The sequence below is a fragment of the Heloderma suspectum genome, chromosome 10, assembly GCF_057233095.1.
Source record: "Heloderma suspectum isolate Gila_16-S chromosome 10, 16-S_ref, whole genome shotgun sequence".
Classification (NCBI taxonomy): Eukaryota; Metazoa; Chordata; class Lepidosauria; order Squamata; family Helodermatidae; genus Heloderma; species Heloderma suspectum.
This window is the reverse complement of record NC_139467.1, coordinates 30,822,021-30,849,358: the sequence shown is the minus strand read 5'-3', so window position 1 is coordinate 30,849,358 and position 27,338 is coordinate 30,822,021. Positions and strand designations below refer to the sequence as shown.

Genomic DNA, 27,338 nt, shown 5'->3' with positions numbered 1-27,338 from the left:
GCCAGAAACTTTCTTGTTGGGACTAACAGATAAACACGTAAAAGAGAAGGAGGGAACTCTTTCTCTACATGACAACAGCTGCAAGGTTACTGTATGCACAAAAGTGGAAGAATAAAACAATACCAACTGTGAGCGAGTGGATCGTGAAAATGATGGAGCTGGCAGAGATGGCAAAACTTATTATAATTAAAGAAGGATCAACAACTAAATTTATGTTAGATTGGAAACCTTTTATAGAATTTGTACAAGAAATAGAAAAAAATGATATCTATGTATGTGGATTTTGAACTTTGAGATGGCTCTCTTTTTTGTTGTTGTTGTTAAAATTAGGAGAGAAATGAGATAAGGTCTGTGAACTCAATGCATGATATACAACTAAGAACAGAACTAGAGAATAATAATAAGCATTTGTTGTGTAAGGGGAGCCAAAGGTAGATATCTTACAATCTTAAGAGATATTTTAGTGTATGTGTATTGTGTGTTTATGTTGTTGTTGTGTTTTGTTTTTCTTTTTTAAAAAAGAAAAATAATTATATAAAAAAAGAAAAAAGTACGCATAGCGCCATCAAAAACAGCACCTCTCTAGTACTGATACTTTGCAACAGCTTATCTGGTAATGTGGAGTTCTTTTGACAGGAACTGTTCTTACGCTGCATGCCTACACAGCACTGAACATTTGCAGCTAGTGTGCGTTGCCCCTTCCCCAAGATATGGAGGCTGGTTCATTTGCTTAGGGGGTGAGATGGCTAGAGCACCGGTGGCAGAAGTCTCGCTCCAAAGACCATCAGACATGGGCTAGAGCTGTATCTTCAGCCTATCACGTGGCGGTGAAGGCAGCAAAAAAGGAATATTATGCTGCCTCTATCACATCTGCAAAGTGCTGTCCCAGGAGGCTGTTCCAAGTGGTCTGGAGTCTGGTCGGTCCTGTGGCCCTGGAACCACTGGAGCATTCTAAGGCCTCCCGTGAGGCCTTGGCAAGGCACTTTGCGGATAAAATTGATTGGATTAGAAGTATTAATCCGTGCGCTGTGGATACAGTTAGTGAGCAAGAGGCGGTCTGTGGCAAACCGGTTTTGTGGGATCGGTTCCAGCTTCTTCCTTCTGATAAAGTGGACAAGGTCCTTTCATCTGTAAGGCCGACCACCTGCTTACTTGATCCTTGCCCATCTTGGCTTACTATGAGCTGCAGAGAGAGGCTGGGTGAGGGGATCAGGCTGGGGGTAAATGCCTCCCTTGAGGAGGGAGTGATGCCATCAGCTCTCAAGAAGGCAGTGATAAGACCACTTTTAAAAAAGCCCTCCTTGCATCCCCGAGTTCTGAACAACTTTCACCCACTTTCGAATCTGCCATATTTGGGCAAGGTAATTGAGCGGGTGGTGGTGATGCAGGTGAAGGCACACTTGGAAGAAGCCGATTATCTAGATCCATTTCAGTCGGGCTTCAGCCCTGGGCACGGGACAGAAGCTGCCTTGGTTGCCTTGGTGGATGCTACGAGGGCTTTGGATAGGGGCGAATGCTCCTTCCTTGTTCTCCTCGACCTCTCAGCGGCTTTTGATACCACTGACCACAGTATCCTCCTGGACCGCCTGGAGGGGTTGGGCATTGGAGACACCATATTGCAGTGGTTCCGGTCCTTCCTCTCCGGCAGGTACCAGAGGGTAGCACTGGGACAGGAGGTTTCAGACCATTTTCGTGGCCACTCACTTGTGAGGTGCCACAGGGTTCCATCCTCTCCCCGATGCTATTTAACATCTATGTGAAGCCGCTGGGGGCTATCATCAGGTGGTTTGGGGTGTGGCGTCATCAATATGTGGATGACACGCAGCTCTCCCTCTCGTTCAAATCTTCACCAAGGTTGGCCGTAGAATCCCTGTCCAAATGTCTGGAGATGGTGAGTGGCTGGATGGGGAGGAATAAGCTGAAGCTGAACCCTGACAAGACCGAGGTACTTTTGGTGGGAGACAAGAGGAGGCTGGGGGATGCTGACCTGGTGTTGAATGGGGTATGGCTACCCTTGAAAGACCAGGTCCGCAGCCTGGGGGTCATTTTGGACTCCCAGCTGTCCATGGAGGCTCAGGTGTCAGCTGTGAGCCGGACAGCGCTGTATCAACTCCATCTGATACGGCGGCTGCGCCCCTTCCTTCCCGACCATCTGCTCCCATCCGTAGTACATGCCCTGGTCTCCTCTCATCTACACTACTGTAATGCACTCTCTGTGGGGTTACCCTTGAAGATGGTTCGGAAGCTGCAGCTGGTACAGAACGCAGTGGCTCGCCTGATTAAAGACAGCTGCCGGCGTGATCACATCACTCCAGTGCTGAAGGAGTTGCACTAGTTACCAGTTGTTTTCCAGGCCAAATTCAAGGTGTTGGTTTTGACCTTTAAAACCCTATATGGTTCCGGCCCAGCCTATCTTAAGGAGCGCCTCCAGCAACACCAGACAGGCCGCTCAAAAAGATCAGCCTCGGATGGCCTTCTCTGTGTCCCATCAGCCAGGACAGCTAGGCTGGTGAGGACGAGGGAGAGGGCCTTCTCTGTGGTGGCCACCTCTTTGTGGAACTCCCTCCCTAGGGAACTCCTCCATGCCCCCTCTTTAATGAGCTTCCGCCACGCGTTGAAAACTTGGTTGTTCAGGCAGGCATTTGCGGTGGGCTAGGGAAATTTTAGAAAATGATGTTTTAATGTGTAATGTTATTGTTTTTAAACTGTTTGTATTATTGTACATTGCCCAGAGTGGCTGGGTGACTGGCCAGATGAGCAATTAAGAAATTTAATAAATAAACAAATAAATAAATAGGCCATTTACATGATATACTAAAACATTCTTGTGCAGGTATTTGAGAAGAGTTAAGACTGGTTCACTCTGAGCCTCATGTGGCGCAGAGTGGTAGGCGGCAGTATTGCAACCGAAACTCTCCCCACGACCTGAGTTTGATCCCAGCAGAAGCTGGGTCTTGGGTAGCCGGCTCAGGTCGACTCAGCCTTCCATCCTTCTGAGGTCGGTAAAACGAGTACCCAGCTTGCTGTGGGAAAGGTAGTCATGACTGGGGAAGGCAATGGCAAACCACCCCACTACAGTCTGCCATGAAAACGCCAGCGTAAGCTGTGTCCCTCTAGGGGTCAGTAATGACCCGGTGCTTGCACAGGAGGAACCTTTCCTTTCCAAGACTGGTTCACTCCTTTTCTACTTATGATGAGTTACCATCAGTATGGATAGTAACCAGGGCATACATGCAGATGGGCTTTTCAGGGCATGGAACAGATATAGCATAACATGTAAAGGAGACTACGGGGTGAGGAGGACATGAGGTTGGGCTAGGGTTGTCTCCTGGTCTTTTCCAGCCCTGTAATTCTGATTTTAGTAAAGTCCTTCAAGCATGACAGTAACAGTTTTAGGAAGAACACTGTCAGGGCAGTGACAGAAGACAGCAAGAAGTTTCACACAGCACAGCTCTTTCTGGACTGTATCACTTGACTGCACATAGGTGACTGCATGTTTGAATATTCCCCTGTATGTCAAGAAGTCCCTCCAAATGAAAAGCAAACTTTTTAGCTTTGCTGTTTTAAATCTGTATTTTAAATCTTTGCATTGCTGCTAGGTTTTACGCTGGTTTTATTCTGGTTGTATTGTTATATTGTGGTTTTAACGTTTTTATATTTTATATTGTTTTACTGTGTGCTAATTTTTGTGAACCGCCCAGAGAGCTTCGGCTATTGGGCAGTACAGAAATGAAAAACAAACAAACAAACAAGCAAACTTGCCTAGAGATGTCTGATCTGGCCACAGTCACACATGCCTTAGTTACATCCTGTTTGGACTATTGTAATGTGCTCTACATGGGACTGCCTTTGAAAACTGTTCAGAAACTTCAGCTGGTCCAGAATACTGCGGCCAGACTGCCGATGGGGCCATTTACAGGGAACATGCAACTCCCTTGTATAGCAGTCTCAATGGCTACCAGTCTGTTTCTGGGCAGAATTCAAACTGCTGGTTGTGACCTATAAATCCCTATATGGCTTGGGACCAGGCTACCTGAAAGACCGCCTTCTCCCATATGAGTCTGCCAGGAACTTAAGATCTTCCGGAGAGGCCCTTCTTTGAAAACCGCTACCATCAGAGGCGCATTTGGAGGTGATGCAAGAGAGGGCATTTTTGGTGGCTGCTCCCAGGCTGTGGAACTCCCTCCCGAGGGAGGCTAGGTTCACTCCCTCTCTGCTCTTCTTCTGCTTTATTCAAGAAGGACTTTGGCCTGTAAATGGGTCTGTGGGTTGGGTGTTGTTTTTATTCTGTAATTGTTATGTTTTTATTGTATTTTAATGTATTTTATCGTTTTAATCAATTTTAAATTGTTTTCGTAAGCCGCCTTGAGTGCCATTTTTTGGTAGAAAGGTGGGGTATAAACCAAATCAATCAATAAAAGAATCAAATAAACTTGTAGGAAGATAGAAATCTAGCACATCAAGGCATCAGAACTATGTGCAGGCATTTTTTTTTTAAAATTCGAAGTGTATCAACACAGGATCGTCTTACCTGCAATCTGAAATGGTACAATCCAGAAGACAGCTAATATGAAGTTAGCTTCAAAACAATGTATTCTTACAAAGAAAAGCAGCAGCGTGACAAAGGGTTGCTAAATTCCTTGGAGCTCAACGGTCCCTGCCTGTATATTTGAAAGTGACCTACCCAGATTTGGAGATAGAAATAGTGAAACAATAACTGTAGCAAGTATTTTAAGAATGAGCAGTGGTGGAATTACAAGCAATATTCTCCTACTCAATGCTGATTTTTTTTGGCCTCCCCTCACATGCAACAGAATCTTCTGAAAGGGGCAAACATGTACATGAAAAAAAAAATCCTTGTAGAGGAGAAAGAACAGACATGTGAGCCTACTCCTAATCAGACCAATTCAGGCAAGTCACACACACTCATTAGAGAAGGGGCTCCTAAATGTGGCCAGAATTGTGTCTGTACTGGCACAACTCTGATTCAGCTTAATGCTCATTTAGAGTTTACAAATTTGCTATACGCCTAAACTGACAGACCTTGGCTGCAAATGACAGGCAGAAAAATAATATGCAGAATTATTCAAGTTTCACCTGTTTGCCAAAACAATTAAAAAGCCTTTCAAGATACCTAATTGATATTTCCAGTTCATTACTAGAGCAAATAAGTGTGGAAAATAAATACTAGTGACCACACACTGAGGGCTTCTGAAAAATGTGACTGTTTGGGAAGCTCTCTTCTAGTAACCTCAGAGATCATGGCCTAGCAGAACACAGGGCCCAGCTCTCATCAACTGCTCCTTTTCCCGATGGCTCTTTGCCATGCTGGCTGAGCACTCTATTTGGAAGGCATCAGGTTGGGGAAGGCAACTTCGTTCCAATACTGCCAAAGGCTTTTCTTTTGCAACACCAATGGGTTGCCATTCTAGAGGTAGTGTTAGACAAATTTCTCTCCCTTGAAGTTTTGGAGAGGAGAGGAGTTGGGAGTGCATATGCCGCTGTGTGACCTGGATGCATGAAGCTTTTTCAAGCTCCAATGTTCACAAAAGGCAGGAATTGTATTCTCCAGACTGCAGTTATGCAATTCAATGACAGCTAAAATGAGCACCAAAAGTTAAATCCACAAACAAAATGCCCACTAAAGAGAAAAGAAGGATATTTTCAGAACAGTAGAGTCTGGAAAATTTAAACGGGGAGGAGGTTTCACTCTGTATGTGCCCTAGACAGAAGGCCAAAAGAATATTTTTTTAAAATGGGGAAAAGTGGCCATTAAACATAACAATCTGCTCACCACCATCTTCCCCTGCCTGCTGTGGCATTCATCTTTGAAATGGACAATTCTATTCAATCTATGGATTCAACTAAAAAGGAGACATGCTACCAACCCAGTCTACTTCTAACTTCAGTACCAAGAGAAAATCAGAAAGAAAGGACAGGACCATCTTGTGTGCTTATTTTTCAGGGGGAAAAGCTACAGCACATAATGCTGCCAGCTAACCAGCTGAGAATTATCTGTGGAGTGCCAGAACACCATGTCCAAAGTGCCAGCCAAAAGCTGGGCCCAAATAAGAACACGACATTTGTGGCTATGTTTGGGTGATGGAAGTACCCTCAAATTGGATTTTGCAGGCAGTACCCTCTTATAAATAGCCAACGTGTTCCAAGGGTGAAATGGTTGGTTTGCGGAACATGCTCCAAATCTGATCTCAGAAAGACATACCAGGAGCAACCTCAGAGCCAGCAGTAGTCCCTAAAACAACCTGCAGTGGCTCTAAGCATTAGTGTGCAAGTCCAGAGGATGCTGGCTCAAGACTGACTTTCAGGCTGCATAGCATGCAGGCAAGTGTAGCTACCACTGCATGCGTAACATGTATTACAAGCCTCCTTTTGCTCACTTCCCTCCTCCCTTATACATTTTCCTTGGTTTCAGAATTAGGCATTACGAACATGTAGTGTTTAGGAGTAAGGGGAGGGTTTGGTGGGAGCAGAATGTGACAAGAATTCTCTAGAAAGCTACCAAATCAACAGGCTGGCAATCAGTTATCGGCTCCAAAGGCCTTGTAGAGATACAGAACCAGAAAACAGGAGGAAATGGGCTAGGATCCAAAGAGCTCAGTGTGATTCTTGACTTTGCTTTGAACAAACCACCTCCATCACAAACAGTCTGAGAGCCCCTCCAGTTTCCAGGTGGGCTGCCATGCAACATAGGGGCTGCTCTTCAAGAAGCTGAAACATAAAGCTCCCTTGGACATGCAGAACTTCTTGTATGGTTCTTTGGAACCTGGCCATTGCATTTAAGCTGAAGCCACTGAAGGATAAATCAAATGTTGAGCTACATAGTGAAAACCCTTTTCTTCAATCAGTCACTCAAAGTTTATTATACATTCCTGTCACAGTCCTGTTCAAATCCTTTTGTTCAGTGCATGCCCAATTTTAAGTATCTGTGTAACCCACCCTGAGCCCCAGGGACATAGCAAGGTGCAAATATATGTTACCTGTTTTGCTCTTGGATTTAGTCAGAAAACATTAACATTGTCAAATGCATTACTGAGAGCACCTAAAAACTCTTGATAGGACCAAGACTGCAGAATGAAAGCAGAGGAACTGCAGAGCAGTATGGATCATGTTCAGATCAGCCATGCTCAGCATTCTAGTTTTTCTTACCCTCCTGGTCCATGTTTTTCCCTTAACTCGACAAACTCTTGTCCCATTTTCATTTTCTCCCATTCATCCTTCCGGGTTTTGATTTTCCGAGGATTCACATTTCCTCTGTTTGGATTATCTTTCTTTTCTTTCTATAAAATAAAATGAATATAAAAAACAAACCTCTTAGAATAGACTCCAAAAAGATTAGTTTCCAGGACCGTCCTATTTTATTGCATTGACAGAGTAAAGATGATCCCAGCCACATACTTGGGGACTGCATGGAACCTTTTAAAAGCAGTTTCCTCATTGCTAGAGCTTATCTTATTAAGTTAGAGAATAGAGAGCAACACAGGACACAGTAGTTACTGTAAAAGCTTCCCCACTGTACCAGAGAGTGAAACTACGAGATTATCTTAATAAAATTAGAAAGCTTCCTTAGTTTTCCTAGAGATTTCAACACCCAAGGTGTGCAGTTTCCTAACCAAGCCCTCAACTAGGAGATAACTAGTGGGCTAGTCCTCCATTCAGAGGTATGTTTCCACTAAAGAGAAATATTTGCATAGCACCCCTTCACTGCGGTTACCCCAATAATCTGCAGGGGTGTTGTACACAGGCACACAGAGATTACCAAGTGCTATCCCCTGTTCTGGATTTCAAAGGGGCTGAAACAGGAGAAGAGCCATTAATGTGACCAATATGCGGTCTCAATTTCCAGAAGGCTTTACCTGCAACTCAAGCAGAGCAGACCAGGAGAGCTACTTCTTAACTTCAAGGAACAGCTGATGTGTCTGCCTCTGTGCCTCTGCCCCAACACACCTATATGTGAGAGGATTCTGGGGTGCATTCTAGGGGTACATCCTCTATCCATGGGGAGTGCTGGCCAGGCCTGTGGAGCCTCATCATTGCCCTACACCAATTGAGAAGGTGCCGAAGTGCCCCAGAACACTCCCTACACTCTCCTGTAGCTGTGCATGGTATGGGAGGATCAGTAATGGCAGACAAGGACGCTTGTCCTCCCTTTATGTTTCTTAAACAATAAGTAGTTTCCAGGGTTGCTTGGAATACATTTGAAAGTCACTGTGCCAGATTTTTTTGCGGGGGTTAGAAGATAGTATAGCACTGGGCTAGAACTCCCACACCTTTGTAAACTCAAAGTGGCATCAATCTCAGACAGTACTGATACAACTGCAACAGAAACTCATGGAGTAAGAGCCACTGTGTGCTATATCCCCCTATATCAGAGAATACTTTGATCTAAGCCAGGGGTGGGCAATGTGCGCATTGTGGCCCCCACTGCCCCCCCCCCGCTTTTTAAAAAAGTGTCTGGAGTGGCCATTCTAAAGCCCTTTTTAACCTTTTAGTGCTCTGTAGCTGCTCCAGACGCCCTTTAAAAAAACTGGAACCACCGGGGGGGCGGGGGAGGTGCAGCTCATGGGGGGCAAAACTGGCACCTAGACCTCCCAAAGTTGCCTATCCTTAGTATAAGGAATCCATGTGTAATGTATCAAAGTTGCAGAAACATCACCTTCACCCACTATACATGTCAACAGCTATACAATAGCATACATAATTAAGCATGGGGCAACTAACATTCAGACTGCTTCCAAATATTACACAGCTACAGGGGCCTAGGCAGGTGTAGCAGAAACAAACTCATGAAGTAACACAATAAGTGAGCTGTGCACTTTGTAGATGCCCACCTAAAATACAGTTAGGCTAATGCGAAACTCAGCAAAAGGGTCTCAAATAAGCAATGTTCCTAAGGTCCGATTAGATCACCACTCATGGCCTATTATGAACAGACATTCAAAACAAAGGCAAAGGGATAGCTTGTTTTGTTGTAGGCAAACTACATTGCTATGGAACAGCTTCCTGTGCCAGAGCTGCTCAGCCACAGCAAATCTATGCATGGTGACTTGATGGATCAGCATTTTCAGAGCACTGCTACACCACAACAGTTCAGCCTAATGACACTAAGAGAGTAGTCAGTCCTGAAAGGGGAAGACTACACATTGCTTCATTTGGGCAGGCAGGAAATGCTTTTGTTGGGTTGATTTATGCATTACCAAAGCCACTTTCCTGTTGCTGGATTCCACATTACTCTGGCTGCAGAAACCTTACCAGATCACTTGGGAAGTTATTCTGTGGGACTACCAGCTCTGATGCAAAAACTGCTAACATAATCTTATTACTCAAAAGGTACCAGAGCAGTACAGGATCCAGCTCTGGGGAAGCAGCAACCACACCTCTCATTTACCACATGGCTCAGAATATCACTTCCCATTTTTCAAAAGCAGGGTGTATTTATTTATTGTAGGAAGTTATACTCCGCCGTTCAAAGCGCGGCTTAGAGCAGAATTGCGTTGGCATTCCAGGGGCCTACCCTTGCAGAAAACCAGCAAGGAGTGAGAATTCATGCACACACCCAGCTGGTCAACAATTGTGAATGCAAACTTCCCTTATGCCACTGGAGAAGATCCCCAATATCAGAGAGCAGCAACACAGGCACAAGCTCCAAGCCTGCAGGCATAGAGAAGCAAGCATGACATGCTTTCCGCTCAGCCAGCACAAGCAGCCAGTCCTCTCACCACGGTCTCTTGGAAAGCAAAGGGAAACTGATCCCCTTTGCCTCTGAAGAGACCATATGGAGGAAGGGGGAAAACTGGCTCAGATAGCATACCTTTTGGCATACTGTGTTGGAGGCTGTTCCCCTTCCTGCCCCCACTCCACCATGCCTGTTTGGGGAATGAAGGGAGGGTTCAGCGCTTCCCCTTCTTCCCAAAACATGCCAAGGCACAGGGAAAGAGAAGCAGAGTTGGCCTACAAAAAGCTACTTCCGAACAAAATCCCTCCACCACTTATTTATTGCAGAGGAAAGGGGGGCTTTCTATTGCGGTTTATTTTTTTTGCAAAATGTGAGGATGGGCCTGCCTGAAACACATTTGATGAGTTACAAGATGTATGTTAGTATGTTTCTACTAGAGTTTCCCACAGTTTCTTCAGAGTAAATAGCTTGCAGCCCAATCCTATGCATGTTTGCTCTAAAGTAAACCACACTGTGTTCAATGGGACTTACTGCCAGTGAATTGCATCCTTAGGCACTGAAGAGAGATGTTAACAATATACTAAAGATTTTGTGAAGAGGCTCTAAATATCACCCCTGCAAAAGAAATGGCACGGCTGTGCCAGCACAAACATCCCATGAAGCAGATTAGATAGAAACAGTGCCTACTTCATCTGAAACCGTAAGAACCAATCCAGTTGTGTGACAAAAATATCCACATCCACCTTTAAGAATGGTTACCTGGATTCAGACAGTAGTGATCTCTTATGTTTTCCTTTCCTTGCTCTGTTTAAGGGTTAAAAAAACAACAAGAAAGATGCCCTTCATCTCACCCTATGCTTCCGCTTCTCTTTCATGATATCTTTGGTGTCCTGCAGCATTTTCTCCTTCCAAAGATCAAAGAAATATGATGGATCTGTGTAGAATTTAAGTGCTTCTTTGCCATCATCCCTAGGAAAGAGGAAAGCCAGACAGATAGGTACAGCAAGATCGTTAAATGTTTTATCTGAAGCCCAGATACCATGCACCTAACAAGTGCAGACACCATGTTGCCTGCCCCCTTAAAATAAAAAGATTCCCTGCCCCCTTAAAATAAAAACTCTGGTTCAATCCTTTCCCACTTGCAACTCTCAGTCACAACCTACACTAGTGAGGGTACCCACTGTGCCTTTGAGATGTAGAAGGCAGTATGTTTATACGGTGTACAGACACCCATGCCTGCTTTGCAGTGTAACTGTATCTCAAAGACAGCTGCCTCTAGCTATCTGTAATTACTTTTTACCTGTTCAAAAGATATTTAAGGATATGGGCTGAAGAAATATTTGTATTCCTGACCACTTAACCCTCTCACCCTGAATATGCTTGCTATCTTGCAGGAAGACATGGCACAGTTAGAGGGTCAGCAAGGAACCTGCCTGCTTTTACTACAACATTCTACCCTGGTTGGATCCATCTCTTGAGACCAGACAGAGGGGCCAACAGACAGTCACACTTCCCAGAAGAACAGTCTGCACCTACTTCAGGCAACTCAACGTGCAAATATATGCACTGTAAATTGCATATATGGCAGTAGGAAAGAAACAGCAGGATTGCACAGAGGAATATGCATGAACACAAACAAAAGATATGCTAGGCTTGCCTTTGTGGAGGTTTATGTAGAGCTATCAGGATTCCACTTTCCTATGGCATTACTACAAAAACTATGACCACTAGCTATACCAGAGAGTAAATTACCAATTTTCCAGCCACATCCATTCACATAATCCCTAAAGGGAAATTATTTTAAAAACCCATTATAGTAGTGATGGGCAACTGGAAGCCTGCAGGCAATATCAGGCCCCTGCCCTAATTGCAATAAGTCACCTTTGGAACACAGGAAGTTGTTTTATACTGAGTTGGGCCAGTGATCCACCTAGCTCCATACAGGTGCATATGGGGTGGGGGCGGGGAGACAGCATGCAATGTTGTTATTGCTGGTAGTGGGGAATATGGACCTTGAGCACTTTGGCCAAGGGGAACCCAGCCCGCAGGCTCATGAAGTCAGACACCCCTGCATTAGAGAATGGAAAACATAAGAGCATCTTGCTCGATTACAGCAAAGATCTATCTTTGTTAGATAGAGTCTAGTCTAGTCCAGCACTGACTGGTGAGATGCCTCTGGAACCACACAAGCACAGCATGGTGAAGGCAGCCCTCCTTTGTCTGAGTCTAGCATACTCAGAGAATGTCACCTCTGAAGATGGAAGCTCCATTTAGGTATCAGGGCCTATAGCCACTGAGTGGCCCTATATTACATGAAACTGTCTACTGCTTTAAAAAAAAGTTTTCTAAAACTAGTGGCCATCACCACTTAAGTGGGACCAATGTATAAGTCAGTTATACGAAAGATGAAGTAGTACCTTTTTCTTTGTCCTAAGCCAAGTTCATTGAGTGACCCTGTGTCCTAGTATTATAGGAAAAAAATTGTCCCCATCTCCTCTCACAAATCTGTATCATGTTGCCCACTTTCTGTCCCCCCACCATCACATTTTTCCTCTCAACTAAAAAGGCCAAAACATTTTAGCCTCTGTAAGGAAGGTGCGCCAATGCTCTGATCAGAGAGTAGGCTCTCTTATGGACCAGCTGGACCACTCCACAGAATTTAGGGAACAAGGCAGGTTCATGACCATCCTTATCAATTAGATGGGCAACCTTCATGCTTGGTTATGAATACAAGGTATGTTACCTGTAGGAGGAGAGGATGTTAAGAGGTGGAGGCATATTACAAACGCTGTATGTTTCAAGGACGGGCACGGGGAGAGAGTCTCTGTCAAAGAGCTTTTGGTCTTGAGTTGTGGAGCTTTTGAAGGCCTTCCTGGTGTTAATGCCTTGCAGGGACACTAAGAGGAGAGAAAGGAAGAAAGAAAAACGAAACTGAGAACTCACCTCAAAACACAAGCTGAGCCAGCATTTGCCCAGTTACTGTTCTCAATGCACTCCGCAGTTACAACATGGATCCTTTTGCCACTTCTCTAAGGAAGCGTTTCAAGACAAACTTCTTTTCACAATATCATCTGATACTGTGTTTGAAGCCTGGGAAAGGAGTTAACTGCCTAACAGCCAGTGTATGCTGGGTAAGAAACCAGACTGCTGTGGAATAATTTATTTTAGTAATAGCGGAATGCTTTTTTTAAACAAAACAAAACAAAACATGGGGACAGAGCCAACCACCTTTAGTCAAATAGGAGATCTATAAGCATTCAGAAAACCTTCATGTAGGGCTGCATCTGACCAGTCCAATCTCCACCTCACCCCCGAAAATAACCCAATTCTACACTTTTCATCAAATAACCAATCACTCAAATATTTTAAAAGGACCAACAGAAAATGATGGCTGTGACAAATTCTACTATCTTCTAAACATCTCTGGCATCCAATAAAGCCCAGAAGCCTTACAGATCACCAAGCTAGGTCAATGAGGAATCTCTCCCCACAGCAAATGTAATGGACTCAGTGGTAATTGTGATCCTTCGGCACTCTGATAATAGCTTGTGTTTGCTTCAAAATTCCCCTTGAACCCCGTGTTCCTCTTCCTTCTCAGAAATCCCTACAATTAACTTATATGGCCAGTAGGAAAAGCTAAACTGTATGACCGGGTTCAGACGATTAGCAGGGGAAACAACACAGCATTGGTTGTTTCCCCTGCCCCCATGTGCCAGTCGCACGACCGGGATTACCCTAATTACCTGCACTGTGTCACAGGTTGCCATGTCATCTGAACCCAGCACACAGCATGGGCGTAGTGACTTTTCACCCACCATACAACCCATGGCTTGCAGTAGGGGTTGTAGGGTGGGTGAAAAGTCACTACGCCCACACCACGTTTGGATGATGCGGTGCGGGTAATTAGGGTAATCCCAATTGCGCAACCGGCATGCACAGGGCCGGGGAAAACTACTGCTGCTGCATTCTTTCTCCGCTGTTCACTGAACACTCCCTACAGCTTAATCAGGAGAGGAGGCAGCTCTCTGGAAAGAGCTGCAAGGCAAGGGGGGCCGGCTCCTTAATGAGGTTCATCCATGTGCATTCCTGATCCTGTAGAATGGCTAGCAAAAGGCCTTCACTTTTGCCCTTACTATCAGGTGACCTCCCTGTGATACAACAAGAAGGATGGGCGCAACAATATTCTTGATTACATGAAACATCTTCATGTTTGATTGTCAAATAATAGGTGCCCAACCCTATTTTCAAGTTCATGCCACAAGCATTTCTCAGCTGCAGGTGTGACTCTTTAGCACAGCTGGCCAAAATGCATACCATTTTGCTCCCTTACCTTCTTCCTCCTTTGGATCCAGCTGAGTGACTTTGACCTGAAGGCGGTCAACTCTCTCGACTAGAGAGCTCACTCGAAAGGCAAAGGTGTTTGCTTGAGTAAAAAGTTCTCCAAATATGTCCTCTGCAAACTTACCTGGAAAGGAGAAAAAGGAGAGCAGAATATTACACTTCTGAATGGTATTAGCCACACAGATGCCCAGCCACTTGTTCTCCCCCCCTCACTAACCAACCTGACATGGTCTCCTTCTTAGTTATATTTTGCGATGTGCCATAAAGTGTTGATTGCTAGAGGGGTGCTATATAAATTATATATGCATGTAAGTGCATCCATAGGTGCAATAAGTATTTATACGTATTTGCTGTTATTTACAGGAGGGATTGACTGAAAGTCACATTTGCTCTCACAACCAGGACATTAGTAACAAGAGACTCCTGTATAAACAGAACCGATGAACCTGTCTGGCGAACTGTGACTCTTTCAGAGCATCTTTAAGGAAAGAAGTGAGGCAGCATTTGTAAAGACTTATTTGTAAAGACGTTATTACTTCATTAAAGAAGGCAGTCATGAGCCAGATGACCATGACACATTAGCCTTCATCTTATGAGTCTGATCTCTTTCGCTTCTGAGATGGTCTGCTAGACAGACACACAATTACAGCTACAGTCCATTGGTCTCTGGAAGTTCTAAAAGACTCATTTCATTGCATACTACAAAAAGGAAGTCCCCGTCTCGCTCTGCTTTCTTTCATACTGGACATAGAGTCATTTCTTACTTGCAGGTGGCAGCACAAAAAAACAAAGCAAGGTACTTTCAAAGGTGAAAACAACTCTGAATTGAAGATTTTATGTTCTTGCAAAACTAGATAGTTACAAGTGGTTTGAAGGAAGAAACCTGAACTTAAAGAGTTAAAATAAAAATGAAAATTAAAGATTAAATTCAAAACTACAGAGTACTTGAAGTTCCCATTGGTACCCAAGAAGCCTAAAAAGGTGTTCAGTAGTTTTGAGAAGCCAAGAAAGCAGAGTAAATAATTCATTATTTGTTGAGATCCAAAGATCACCCTCTCACACAAGCGCAGTGCAATACATAAAATCAGACGTGTAACACTAACAAAAGAGGGGAAGGGTGTGAAACAAGAAGACAGATCCCCATTCCCAAGTGCTTCCATATCTAATGCCTTGAAAGTTCTGGTGGGCTGAAAGGCAAGATACAGTTGTGAAAATAAATTATCTACATGATAAGGCGATGTAAAAAGAGTAAAAGATGAAGAGTATATCCCGGGTGGAAGAAAAGGTAGTGAGACAGGTGATACTGTCTTGCAACAGAAACAGCTATCAGGTTCTCAGAAGACAGCAACACAGAAAAAGTGGTTTTGTTTCAGCATGCCAATACACCACTACCACAGGCTGAACCTCAGTTTTTCCTCCTAACAGCTACAAAACGCATATAGATCCCAGATTCTGGAGATATACCAGCCTCAGAGCCCTCCTATAAAAGCTGTTCAGCACCACTAGATTTTAGAATTTTTGCTTTCCCAGGTATTGCTGGCAGGTTCTTGTCATCAGTATGCTAACAGCAGATCTCAAAAGAATATTCACTGTTTTGTAGATAGACCTGGATACAAAGCAGAGGTCCCCATAAACAGCTTTATCGAATATTTACTTTTCATGGTATTGTCTCTCACACATTTTTAATACAGACACACCTTACACAAAAAGGTGTGCTTGCATTGGAATTTGATTTCCGTCAAGGGAACATGTTTCTGAGTATCACAGAGAGAGAGGGAGAGAGAGAGTGCAAGGGGCAGGGGGGGGACGGGGGGGGAGAGGATGGGAAAAGTGATGTTTAATTAGCATACATAATATATAAAGCTGCCTTGCCTTGGTCGCCCTGTGGGATGACCTCTGCCGGGAGAGGGACAGGGACAGGGGGAGTGCGACCCTGTTGATTCTCCTGGACCTCTCAGCGGCTTTCGATACCATCGACCATGGTATCCTTCTGGATAGGTTGTCTGGGTTAGGAGTTGGAGGCACTGCATTACAGTGGTTCCGCTCCTACTTGGATGGCCGATTCCAGAAGGTGGTGCTGGGGGATTATTGCTCTGTGCCATGGCAATTGTGCCATGGGGTTCCACAGGGCTCTATTTTATCCCCCATGCTGTTTAACATCTACATGAAACCGCTGGGGGAGGTTATCCGGAGGTGTGGGCTGAAGTGCCATCAGTATGCAGATGACACCCAGCTCTACCTCTCTTTTTCATCAAAACCAGGTGAGGCAGTGGCTGTTCTGAACCAGTGCCTGGGCACGGTAATGGACTGGATGAGGGCCAATAAACTGAAACTCAATCCAGACAAGACAGAGGTACTGTTAGTGGGTGGTTCGTCTGCCCGGCTAGGTGATATTCAACCTGTTCTGGAGGGGGTTGCACTCCCCCTAAAGGATCAGGTTCGTAATTTGGGGGTGCTCTTGGATCCAGAACTGTCACTTGAGGCACAGGTGAACTCAGTGGCACGGAGCACTTTTTATCAGCTTAGGCTGGTATACCAACTACGCCCTTATCTGGACAGAGATAGCCTAGCTACAGTTATCCATGCTCTGATCACTTCTCGTCTGGATTACTGCAATGCGTTATACGTGGGGCTGCCTTTGAAAACGGTCCGGAAACTTCAGCTGGTCCAAAATAGGGCAGCAAGATTGTTAACAGGGACTGGCCTGCGAGCTCATATTACGCCAGTACTTTTCCAGCTGCACTGGCTGCCAGTCCATTTCCGGGCCCGATTCAAAGTGCTGGTGTTAACATTCAAAGCCCTTAACGGCTTGGGGCCAGGTTACCTGAAGGATCGCCTCCTCCCATATGTGCCTGCCCGGACCTTAAGATCATCATCAGCGGCCCTTCTCCATGAGCCCCTGCCAAAGGAAGTGAGGCGGGTGGCTACTAGGAGGAGGGCTTTTTCTGTTGTGGCACCCCGGCTCTGGAATGAGCTCCCTAGTGAGGTTCGCCTGGCGCCTACATTGTATTCCTTTGGGCGCCAGGTGAAGACCTTTTTATTTTCCCAGGCATTTTAGCTTTCTAAATTTTTAGCTTTGCTGTTTTAAATCTGTATTTTAAACTCCTGCACTGCTGCTAGATTTTATTGTGGTTGTATTGTTATATTGTGGTTTTAATGTTCTATATGTTTTAAATTGTTTTATTGTGTGTTTGGTTTTGAATAAATAAATAAATATAAATAAATAAATAAGCTGTCTGATGCTGTCAGACCACTGGTCCACCCAGTCCAATATTATGTACTCTGACTGGCAGCAGCTCTTCAAGGCCTCAGGTGAAGAACTTTATCACCTGATACCTAATTCTTTTAACTGGAGATACCAGGGACTGAACCTGGGACCTTCTGCATGCAAAGCATGTTCTCTGTCTCTGAGATATGGCCTCTCCCCATACTGGCTTGGAAGTATTTTTAGGGTGCTTCCGGACTAGGCTTTTATCATGCAATTGCCCTGCCTCATCCAGGGAATCTTATGGGGGACCCAGACTCATCATTTCCCACTTTTACCCTCCTGTGTTTTCCCACCACCTTCCTTCCTTTCTTTCTCTCTCTCTCTCTCTCTTTCTCTCTCTCTCTTTCTCTCTCTCTTTCTTTCTTTCTTTCTTTCTTTCTTTCTCTCTCTCTCTCTCTCTCCTTCCTTCCTTCCTTCCTTCCTTCCACACACACACAAAAAAAATGTTGAGGAAAAGATGGAAGAGCTGCACAATGGCTTTTAATTGGTGGCACTAGGAGCCCTGTGTCTGGAAGCACCGTTATTCCTACCTTCATGGAATTGCATCATACAACTTATGCTCTTGGGTAGTCATACATATTAGTATTTAAAGGTATTTCACCACGAAACAGGTCTGCGTATGCATTTCTAGTTGTGTCTGGACATTGCTGGTGTAACTATTTACAGCCTAATCCTATGCATGGGCATTTGGAAGTACACCCAAGTAAGGCTGCAATGCAATGCACTCTTTACCAAAGGTAATTATCCAAAGGACCTTTTATTGCAGAAATTGTGCTTTATTCTGGGGAAAATCTGACCCTTCCATTGATTTTAGCACATATACTTTGATTAACTGCAGCACCTGCTCCTGTGTTTGACCCACATTTTATTTTTCCGATGGTATTTGTATACCCAACGGAACTCTCCTATCCCTGGGGATGCAGAGATGGGACTTCTATGTCTGCCAACTTCCTAGGTAATCCCTTTTGTACTGGGAGAAACATGCAATGTTACTTTCCAGCCATGGTACAATTAAAACCAAGTGGTGCCACAATTCACAAGCCTAGCTCATTGCAGTCTCTTTTGTGCTGGGGGAAAACCAACAAAGGCTAAGATACTGGCAGGCGCAGATGACAAATTACATCAGGAGGATTTTGATTTGTCCACATACATTTTTCTGGGGTCAAATGCAGCAACATAGCATGCCCCATCTCCAAAATAGTTCAAGAATAACGAGGACAGAGGCTCCTACTATTCCCTCATCAATACTCAGGTGCAGTAATACGGATGCTGCAGGTGTGGGAGGAGCAGCCAGCCCATTCTCCCTGCCCTCCTGCCAACCTCCTCCTCATCCCCCTCAGAAATGCACATTAGCTCCAAGAGCAGCTCGCCTTCCACAAGTTTGATCCTACGGCAATATCCAAACTTCTTCGCTGATATGTTGCAATCTGCTTTTCAAACCTCAAGAGTTTAAGCAGCAACTTGTGTATATGTCAGATTGTCTCAGGTGCACATTTGCTTTGCAGGCAGAAGTGCTGCTGCTTTACCCAAAGGGGAGAGATGAAGAGGAGGCATGTGGCGGGGGAGAAAGCAGCATGCAGATCTACCATAATACCTTACTTGGTCAACTATGGCTATTATCTGGGTCTGTAAAGTAGAACATATAAAATCAATGTGTCAAGTTCCTTAAAGAGGATGAAGACAGGCTTTATATTTTTTCAGACCCCTGAAAAACACAGGGTAACATGCAAGATCAGAAATTAAAAAGGCTCCAAGTGTAGCATTCCACACAGATCCTTACCCTTTCACATAATCTCCATCCCCTGATCTGTTTGCTTGCTACACATGATCTCTGCTATCACAAGGTTCCAAATTTGCCCAAAGCCAAGGTGCTGCATTCTCCATATTATGGAAGTTAAATTTATTCAATTTTTCTACCTATATAATTTATTCATGTTGCAAGAATTGTGGTTTTCTGTTCACATGCTCTGCCATCTCAGACCCCTGCCAATTTAGCATGTTCTTGCTATTCCTTTACCTCAGTCTGAAATGCAAGTGCCTCAGGAAAATGTCTTACACATGAACAAGCAACTCTGTGTAGCTTAACTGTGTGTTCCCATGCCCCGCTCAAGCTTCTAAGAGGACCTTCAATTACTCCTTTTAGAGACCATAAAAAAACCTTTAAGAGGACACGGGATGAAACACATTTACAAAACAAGCTCAATCCAGAAAAGACGGGTTGCTGTTTTTTATGGTGGAAGACTGAGGAACCCAGAAAGTAGAAGATCTACCCATCTGAGTCATACTCTAAAATAAAAGGCTTGCAGCTTTAGAGTACTCCTAGATCCAGCTGAATTCCTGGATTCTTAAGTGGTAAATCTGGCCAGTAGCACTAGCTGCTCCCTCTTCTGGATGAGGACCTTCCTGATATATTGCATGCTCTGGTAACTACTTGGCCTTACTACTACTGTGTACAGGGGCTGCCCCTGAAGACAGTCTGGAAAATTCAACAGGTTCATAATGTGGCTAATTTGGGGCAACACACAAGGAGCATATTACTCTAATTCTGTGAGAGCTCCATTGGCTTCAATTAGTTTCCAAGCCAAATTCAAGGAGCTAAATGGAATGGGTGCGGGATATTTGTGCCTTCTCCTCCTATGAATCCCTAAAACTACCACACCACAGAAATTAGGTTCTAGTAATAAGGTCCTATTGCAGATTTAACCACCAAAGGAGGCAAAACTGCCACCTGATAGAATCATAGAACCATAGGGTTGGAAGGGGCCTACAAGACCATCGAGTCCAACCCTCTGCTCAGTGCAGGAAGCCTGATTCCCAGGCGGTCTCCCATCCAAGTACTAACCAGGGCTGACCCTGCTTAGCTTCTGACGAAATCGGGCTCACTACTGCTTCAAGCAAGTCTCATTTGTACCCTTTTGAGCCATTAAAAAGGGCAGTAATTTTTATTGTTTGGCAGGTCTTGTAAACATTTGCTGTTGGTTTATTTATTTTACTATTTTTACTGATATCATTGCTTCTATTGTTTAAAATGTGGTTGTTCTTTATTTTAGAAACTATATAGATGAGAATTATTTAGGCTACCACCTGCTGCTTTTTTGGTACTGTATGCTGGCTTAAGATTTTGCTGCTGTTTCATTTACTGGGTTTAATTTTGTTTACTATTTTTAAAATATTGTATTAGTTTATTGTATACCTTGTTTTTCTGCACTGTTATAAAATGTGATATAAATGGATTTTAAATAAATAAAGCATAGAAATGGAAATAAATACTGAAAATTCACTCGGCTGATATGCAAGTTCCAACACTGTCCAGTTTGTTGTAAATGAATTACTATTACTGCAAACACTGATGACTCATAAGTGTACCAGGGGATATACAAAGCAGAGAAATGCCACCAACCAACATAGGAACAGTTCACTTCAGGCTGAGTGCCTGAGCAGTCTCTGCTCAGCCAGATGGATTTTTGTTTCTTTTTTTAAACAATTTTTGTTATGATTTTCTAAGAATGTCTTTAAAAATAGCCTGATTTAAAAACCAAACTGATTACAACCATGTTGAAACACATACCTATAATCTCTTCAAACTGGATTGTTACCATCTAAAAACGCTGACCTGGCTCAGATGACTGAACAACCCACAGTTAAATGTGGGTTGTTTGTAAGCAGCTGGGAGAGAGCGAGCATGGTGGCTCCTGACTGCTCGCCCACTTCTACTTTGCTAAACAACTCAGGCGCATTCAGCGCATGCTGAGTTCCAAACCGAGAACTCTGGATTGTTGATAGAGAAACAACCCAGAGTCTTAACCCAAACCATGGTTTAAAACTCTGGGTTGTTTCTCCCTTAACAACCCAGAGTTCTGAGTTCAGACGTCACAGTGAACAACCCAGGAACAGGGTGCTCCTGGATTGTTTAGCAAAGTGAAAGTGGGTGAGCGGTCAGGAGCCAGCACGCTCACCAGCTCCTGCATGTTTACAAACAACCCATGGTTTGTTAACTTTGGGTTATCTGATCATGCGAACCAGGTCATTGAGTTAAGGAACGTTTCAAATGTTAAAGAATGAACTATAAAACCTAACTTTATTATTATGGGTTTCCTAGTAGAACCAAGGACTAACAGGATCCAGAAGACATCCCTCTGCATCTTGCTAGGATCATCTATTGAGCCTATACTGATAATCTATTTTATGCCTTCCAACTACATGAGCTCTACATTGTTTCTGGTTCTCACATGATGAACATCTGATTCTATCAAACCAACAGCATGAACATTTACATTCCATCTCATGGAGACATGAATTTTTTCCTGGAACTATCAGCCCTTCCTTCTACAAAGTTCTGGACACTTACAGCCCAGTCTTGTGCATGTTTACTCAGAAATGTTCAACTTTGTTCAATGGGACTTCCATTAGCCTTCCAATAAGTGAACTTGCTTAGTATTCTTGTATGTGTACGAAGAAAGCCAGCCAAACAGAAATCTGTGTCAGTGCAAAAGGCATGTGATTTATGGGACCAAAGGCTTTGGATTCTGCTCCTACATTATTATATAAGGGCTCTATTTAGTTACAAATCAGTATGTTCTAATAGTTGTACCAACCAGGTAGTATACATGCTTGCTCAGGAAATACATGAGTTTCAAGATGAGAAAGTTGATGTCAATCAATACACCTAGATATTCATCCTTAACATTCCCTGCATAGCCTCAGGCAAATCACTTTCTGACTGCCTACCTCACAAGTCTGTGAGGAGTAAGTGAGTTACTCCCTGTAAAATATTTTGAAAAATGAAGTCTGTTGAACTGAGTAGGTTAAACGCTTACTCCAATTCCATAACAAGTTTAAAAGGGGTAAAACAAAGATAAAGTGGATGATTTCACTCTTTATCCAGCCTCAGTCTAAAGTTTTAACCCTCCCCTTTTACAAGGCTACTGGCCAGCTAGATAAATAGCCAAAACCAGTTGCTCATATTGGTCATCTGTAGAAATATGCAACATGAAAATACCAAATACCAGAGACTTCGTGGCTGTTTGTAGCCTTTGTGGGGGAATTTCAAGTAAGCAATGCAGTATGTTAAAGTTCAAATCATTAAGTTACTGTATCCCGACAGGACCCTGATAAATGGATATTTTTACACTGGATACTAAAAACAGATGAGCTATGCTTGTTAATGTGTTCAACATGCTGGAAGTTCTCAGCCCAGGGTTTCTGTATGCAGGCCATTTATGAAACCCACCTTATACTCATTCCATCTGTGTTTCTGAACAAAGTTCACAAAGGTTTTACCAGGAAGATATTTTAGCACTACCCATGGAAGACAGATGGGGGAGAAATAGGAACACAAGGAGAGAAAGCAGCTGAATCAAGAGCCCAACAGCTCCTGAGGGCAGCACGCAGGCTTGCCATGGTACTCACTCAGGCTGCCCAGCTGCCGAATGACATTTGCCAGGGTGATGTTGGTCACGCATTCCAGCTCATTCCGAACATTGGGCAATGTCTGGCGGCACAGGTGCCTTGGCTCGATGTTTCTTGTTACTAATGGCATGGTGGACTAGCTTTGGGCGGTGTTCTGAAAGATAAAAAACATCCCCCGAAAAGGAAAAGGATTACTCAGCCACAGATCCTAGGCAGAGCGTTCATTTCCATGCTCAGAAATCAGCTTTATCCAAGTCACCACATCCCTCCCTCCCCATCACACTCCCAAACCCACCAGAACCGCTGTTCCAAAATAAGGAGCCGGGTGTTTTTCTGCTTGCTGCAGAGAAGCCAAGACCACCAACGGGACATTTCCCAGATAACAAGAATGCATATGGGGCTGCTGTAACCAGTCCACCACCCGTGTGTTCAAAACTATCTAAATGAGCTCTTTTAACTACCACTGAGCGTTTTGCCAAAAGCATGAAAGGCTGACAGAAAAAGGCTGTGACACCACCACAGTTCTGTATTTCAGTTGGGAAAGGGTTAAACATTTCTGTCATGCCAGACAAGCTGGACTCTCCTGAGAAAACAGGAAGCGCTTTTAGCTGACCAGGAAGCTTGCTAACAACTGGTTCTTAGCCGGAGGGCTGCGCCATTTTCTCCAAAGTCCCTTGTGACAGAAGGTTTTCCCACTAAGGCAGCTGCAGTTTTAATGATACTGTAGCCTACGTACACACAAGTAGCTTTACAAAGACATACAGCAGTGAGTGGCCAATTCTTGTCAGGGGAAGATCTTACTTCTAGAAATTAAAATACAAGCTTTGAGAGGATTTTCCAGAGGAACACACTTATTTGCCCTCCCAAAAATGATCTTACCAAAGCATTTGCAGTGATCTTAACCTGATCCTTGGAAGCAAGCAGCACATGACTTCTATTTTATAGAATTTCAGTTTAAAAATAACACACACACGCACCAAAATAAGCAAGAATGTTCATCTTTTGTTCACTGCTGCCCCATCCCATAACAAAAAATAACCACTCAATTCCCAGCAAATATAGTCCATTTATACTGCCTGTATGCTCAGGTCATTCATCTTCAAGATTTTTTTTCTTGAAATATTTCTTTCTGAGAACTTTAAGCTCTGATGGAGAACAAAACCAAGTGTTTATGAGATTATCCAACTAACGAAAATAAAGTACCCTGCAACTGGTTGGCTAATTTCTTAAAAGGATAAGGGAGGGCCCCCTCCTAGGTCAGATGGTGAACAACTCTGCTGGAGGAGACAGCTGTCTTATGACAAAGACTCTGATCTGCTGTGGATAGAATGGGAAAAATAAAAGCAGGAAGCTGACAGCTTGGGGAACATGGCTTCCTGTCACCAACAGCAACAAACCAAGACTCTCTCTTTTTTTTTTAAGTCAGCTTTTTGTGCTTGACTTTGAACCACCCTTTTATAGTCTCTGTGGCAGCTGGCAGCTTATCTCTGAGGTCCAGGAGTCATTCCTGGATGCTTTTCTATCAGGGTGTTAAGAGACTGAAGCCGATATTAGCTTTTGCTAATTACCTCCCAAGCCAAAAATCTGAATTTCCAAATTTGACCTGCCACTGCAGAGGAGTTCAAGATCTGGAGGGCACAGAACAACATCCAAGGTTTTATGTGTAACATGAGGTTAGAAAAACCTCAAGAAATTCACAGCCTGAGCCAAGAAGAGCTGGGAAATCTTGACAGGAATATGTCCACCTCTTAATGGTCGCCTTGTGCCTGGGTATTGCAGAGGTCAGCCAGCTTGCTGTATCGAAAAGCACAACCACTGATAAGGACACACTTCTAGTTATATCTTTTAACAATCAGAGAATTTGTTATACTGCTCAGTGTAGAAAGTCACCTCTCACTCAACTGCATGTTAATTGTGCAGGGCAGTTCTTTACCTATTTTATAGGTAGAAAACAGGCTAAAAGGATTTGCTCAAAGTCATCCACCATGTTCTTGGCCAAGTCCTGATCTGAACCTAACTCTTCCTAAGGGGCAGCTTCATATCTATGGTTTTTCCTTCACAGACTGCCTGGAAACACGTCACATATGCAATGTCCCTACAGTCATGTTTGCTTGACTGTTCATGCCACTTAGAGGTTTCTGTTCCTGTTGAAGGGTGGAACATGCTGAAAACAGCATCCCTGTACTGAGTTCTCCTCTGTAATGCTGAGGATCACTTGCCCAGCATTGCTAATTATCATTCTGACTTTCCCCACATATGCCTCATGTTACTGGCTGGCGGGGCGGGGCGGTGGGGGGGGACGGGGAGACGTACAGAAGATGGTGTAAGTGACTCTAAACATTACAGGGGAGAGCAGAACTTTGATATGAGAATGACATTTTTGGCAACACCCCTGCACTACCCATAACATGTGGTTCTACCTTATCAGCACCAATATTTCCCTTACACCACAGCAAACACCTATATATACAGCTCACATCTATGGGGCTAGAGACCCAGGCAGCAATCGTGTCTGTAGTTTCAACAGCACTGGACTCTGAACATCTGGACACAAACACAGAGCCTGGCCCCAGTGCGTCATTAATAGACACATTCTGGAGCACTGAAAGCCACTAGAGAAGGATCCTTTGGGATCTAAAGTTAGCGCAGATATCAAATAGATGAATATAAATGAACAGCAAAGACAGAAGGGAAAGAAAAGAAAATATGCAACACCTTGTGCAAGTCTTCAAGGGTCAATAGACAAAAAGCACAAAGTCATTGCAACATCCCCACTGTGATATTTTTTTCCCCAAAGAGTTCAGTATCAAGAGCAAATAAAAACTAGCCATGATTGTGGGACAGGTCAGGTTTAAGAACTCCATCTATGAGTTTACTTGAATGTACACTCCACATTTGCAGGAAGTGTTTGCAAATACCCTAAATACATATTCATGAAATGCAAAGTGTTAAATTACTAAACTGCAAAGAAAAGCAACAACAGTTAATAAAACCAGATTTGTTATTAAAACAGTAAAAGGATGACTGGCCGTATGTTACAAGGAAAAAGGACACGAAGCTATACACAATCATCTAATTTCCCCAAATTAACTGATGGCAAGACAACAACGGTCCGGCTTTGTGACACTTATAGAAAAAAAAACCCCTCTAGTTGCTGGATTAATAGGCATTCCATAAATTTCAAGGTTAGCAGAACTGTGTATTGCAATTCTACTAAAACGGCTCAGAGAATGCTTAATAGATTCGTGTCCTGCTTTTGTTTTTTGAAGGCGGTGACCGGACGATTGTGGGGGCAAAAGAACCCACTGTGGGTTCTTCCCCTGCCCCCGTGCATGTGACCACGATTTGCATAATTACCCTTGATACAGTGTGGGTTGCCGTGCCATCCAAAGCCGAAGTGGTGCACCCACCCCACAACCGTACTGTAAGCCATGGGTTGTGGTGCAGGTAAGAAGCCATCCCCATCACGCTGGGTTTGGACAACATGGCAACCTGTGCTGCTTTGCAGGTAATTATGCAAATTGCGGTCGCACACACAACACACACACACGGGGAAGAACCCACAATAGGTTCTTTTGCCCCCACGATCATCCCAACATGGCTGGTCTCTACTTACTGGTGGCATCCCCAGATGTGTAACACTCTCGTTAACAAGTCCTGTCATGCAACATCTTTGCTAATTTCTGAAGATTTTAAACTAGAGACACAGCACTCCATGACCTCCATGCAGGTGAGGGGGATAAGATGGGGCCTGATGGTAGGATAAGGAAAGAACGTAATAGGGAACTGAATCATCCCCTGCAGCTGCAGGTTTGAATCAGTCCATTTCTCTGCTTTAGTTGATTAATTTGGGTGGGGGGGTGTTGAGAATTACGGACACACTTGTTTATACTTTGATTTAGATGTGTTACTATAATAAGGATTACCATCAACACATCATTTTGGAACAAGATTATCGGTAAATGATACAACACGTTACTTGGTATTGTTTTTGAACCTTTCAAAATGTGATGGGGTGTTTGGTTTTCCTCCTCTCAACCACTTCAAGGAACCATATCTCTTGAGTTCTTGGTAGCATTCCTTCCAAGGAAAGTTGCTGAAGCCATGGTAAATAATGCACATGGTAGGTAATAATATCAGGACCAGATATACTATTGAAGATGGTCTTTCCTACTAGCAATGAGGAATAGCCTTAAATTGTAAACTCTCACACTTCTTAGAATATGAAAAATACACCCATACCACTGTTTTGGATAAATACAAATTTAAGCAATTCATTTATTGGTCACAAGGCAGAAGTATGACCAACTAAAATCCTTTAATCAACTGGAAGGCCTAATTAAAAAAAACCTTACTTGCTCCACCTTTGGGGGAAAGTGCTCTTTGTGTTTGTATTTTTATTGTTATCTGGAAGCTAGTGTTGATGTTGTTTTCTTGTATTCTTCTTATTTTGTACACTGGCTTTAATACTGAGGGGTGATTCATAAATGCTACACACAAACACTTCACCTGGAGGTTTAGTAAAAATTCAAAATCACTTACTTTAAGTCCAGGAGTTTCCCGAAAGTACTCTTTACTCATATAACATAATCCAGAGCCACAAAAAAAAAGATTCTGTAAGGATCT

The 27,338-nt window shown here is 43.7% G+C and overlaps 1 protein-coding gene across 6 annotated transcripts in view; it reads right to left on the bottom strand.

Annotated features, from left to right (window-relative positions):
• The window catches only part of WASF2 (WASP family member 2), a 62,014-nt gene that overhangs the window by 11,391 nt on the left and 23,285 nt on the right, over positions 1-27,338 (bottom strand). For all 6 annotated transcript variants that reach the window (XM_084815747.1, XM_084815745.1, XM_084815751.1 and 3 more), the window contains 5 exons: positions 22,713-22,866; positions 14,025-14,159; positions 12,438-12,591; positions 10,546-10,663; positions 7,168-7,298 (listed from right to left, as the gene is read on the bottom strand). In XM_084815747.1, the coding sequence (XP_084671873.1) occupies positions 7,168-7,298; positions 10,546-10,663; positions 12,438-12,591; positions 14,025-14,159; positions 22,713-22,842 (668 nt within the window). In that variant the 5' untranslated portion in view covers positions 22,843-22,866. The remainder of the gene's footprint in view (positions 1-7,167; positions 7,299-10,545; positions 10,664-12,437; positions 12,592-14,024; positions 14,160-22,712; positions 22,867-27,338) is intronic.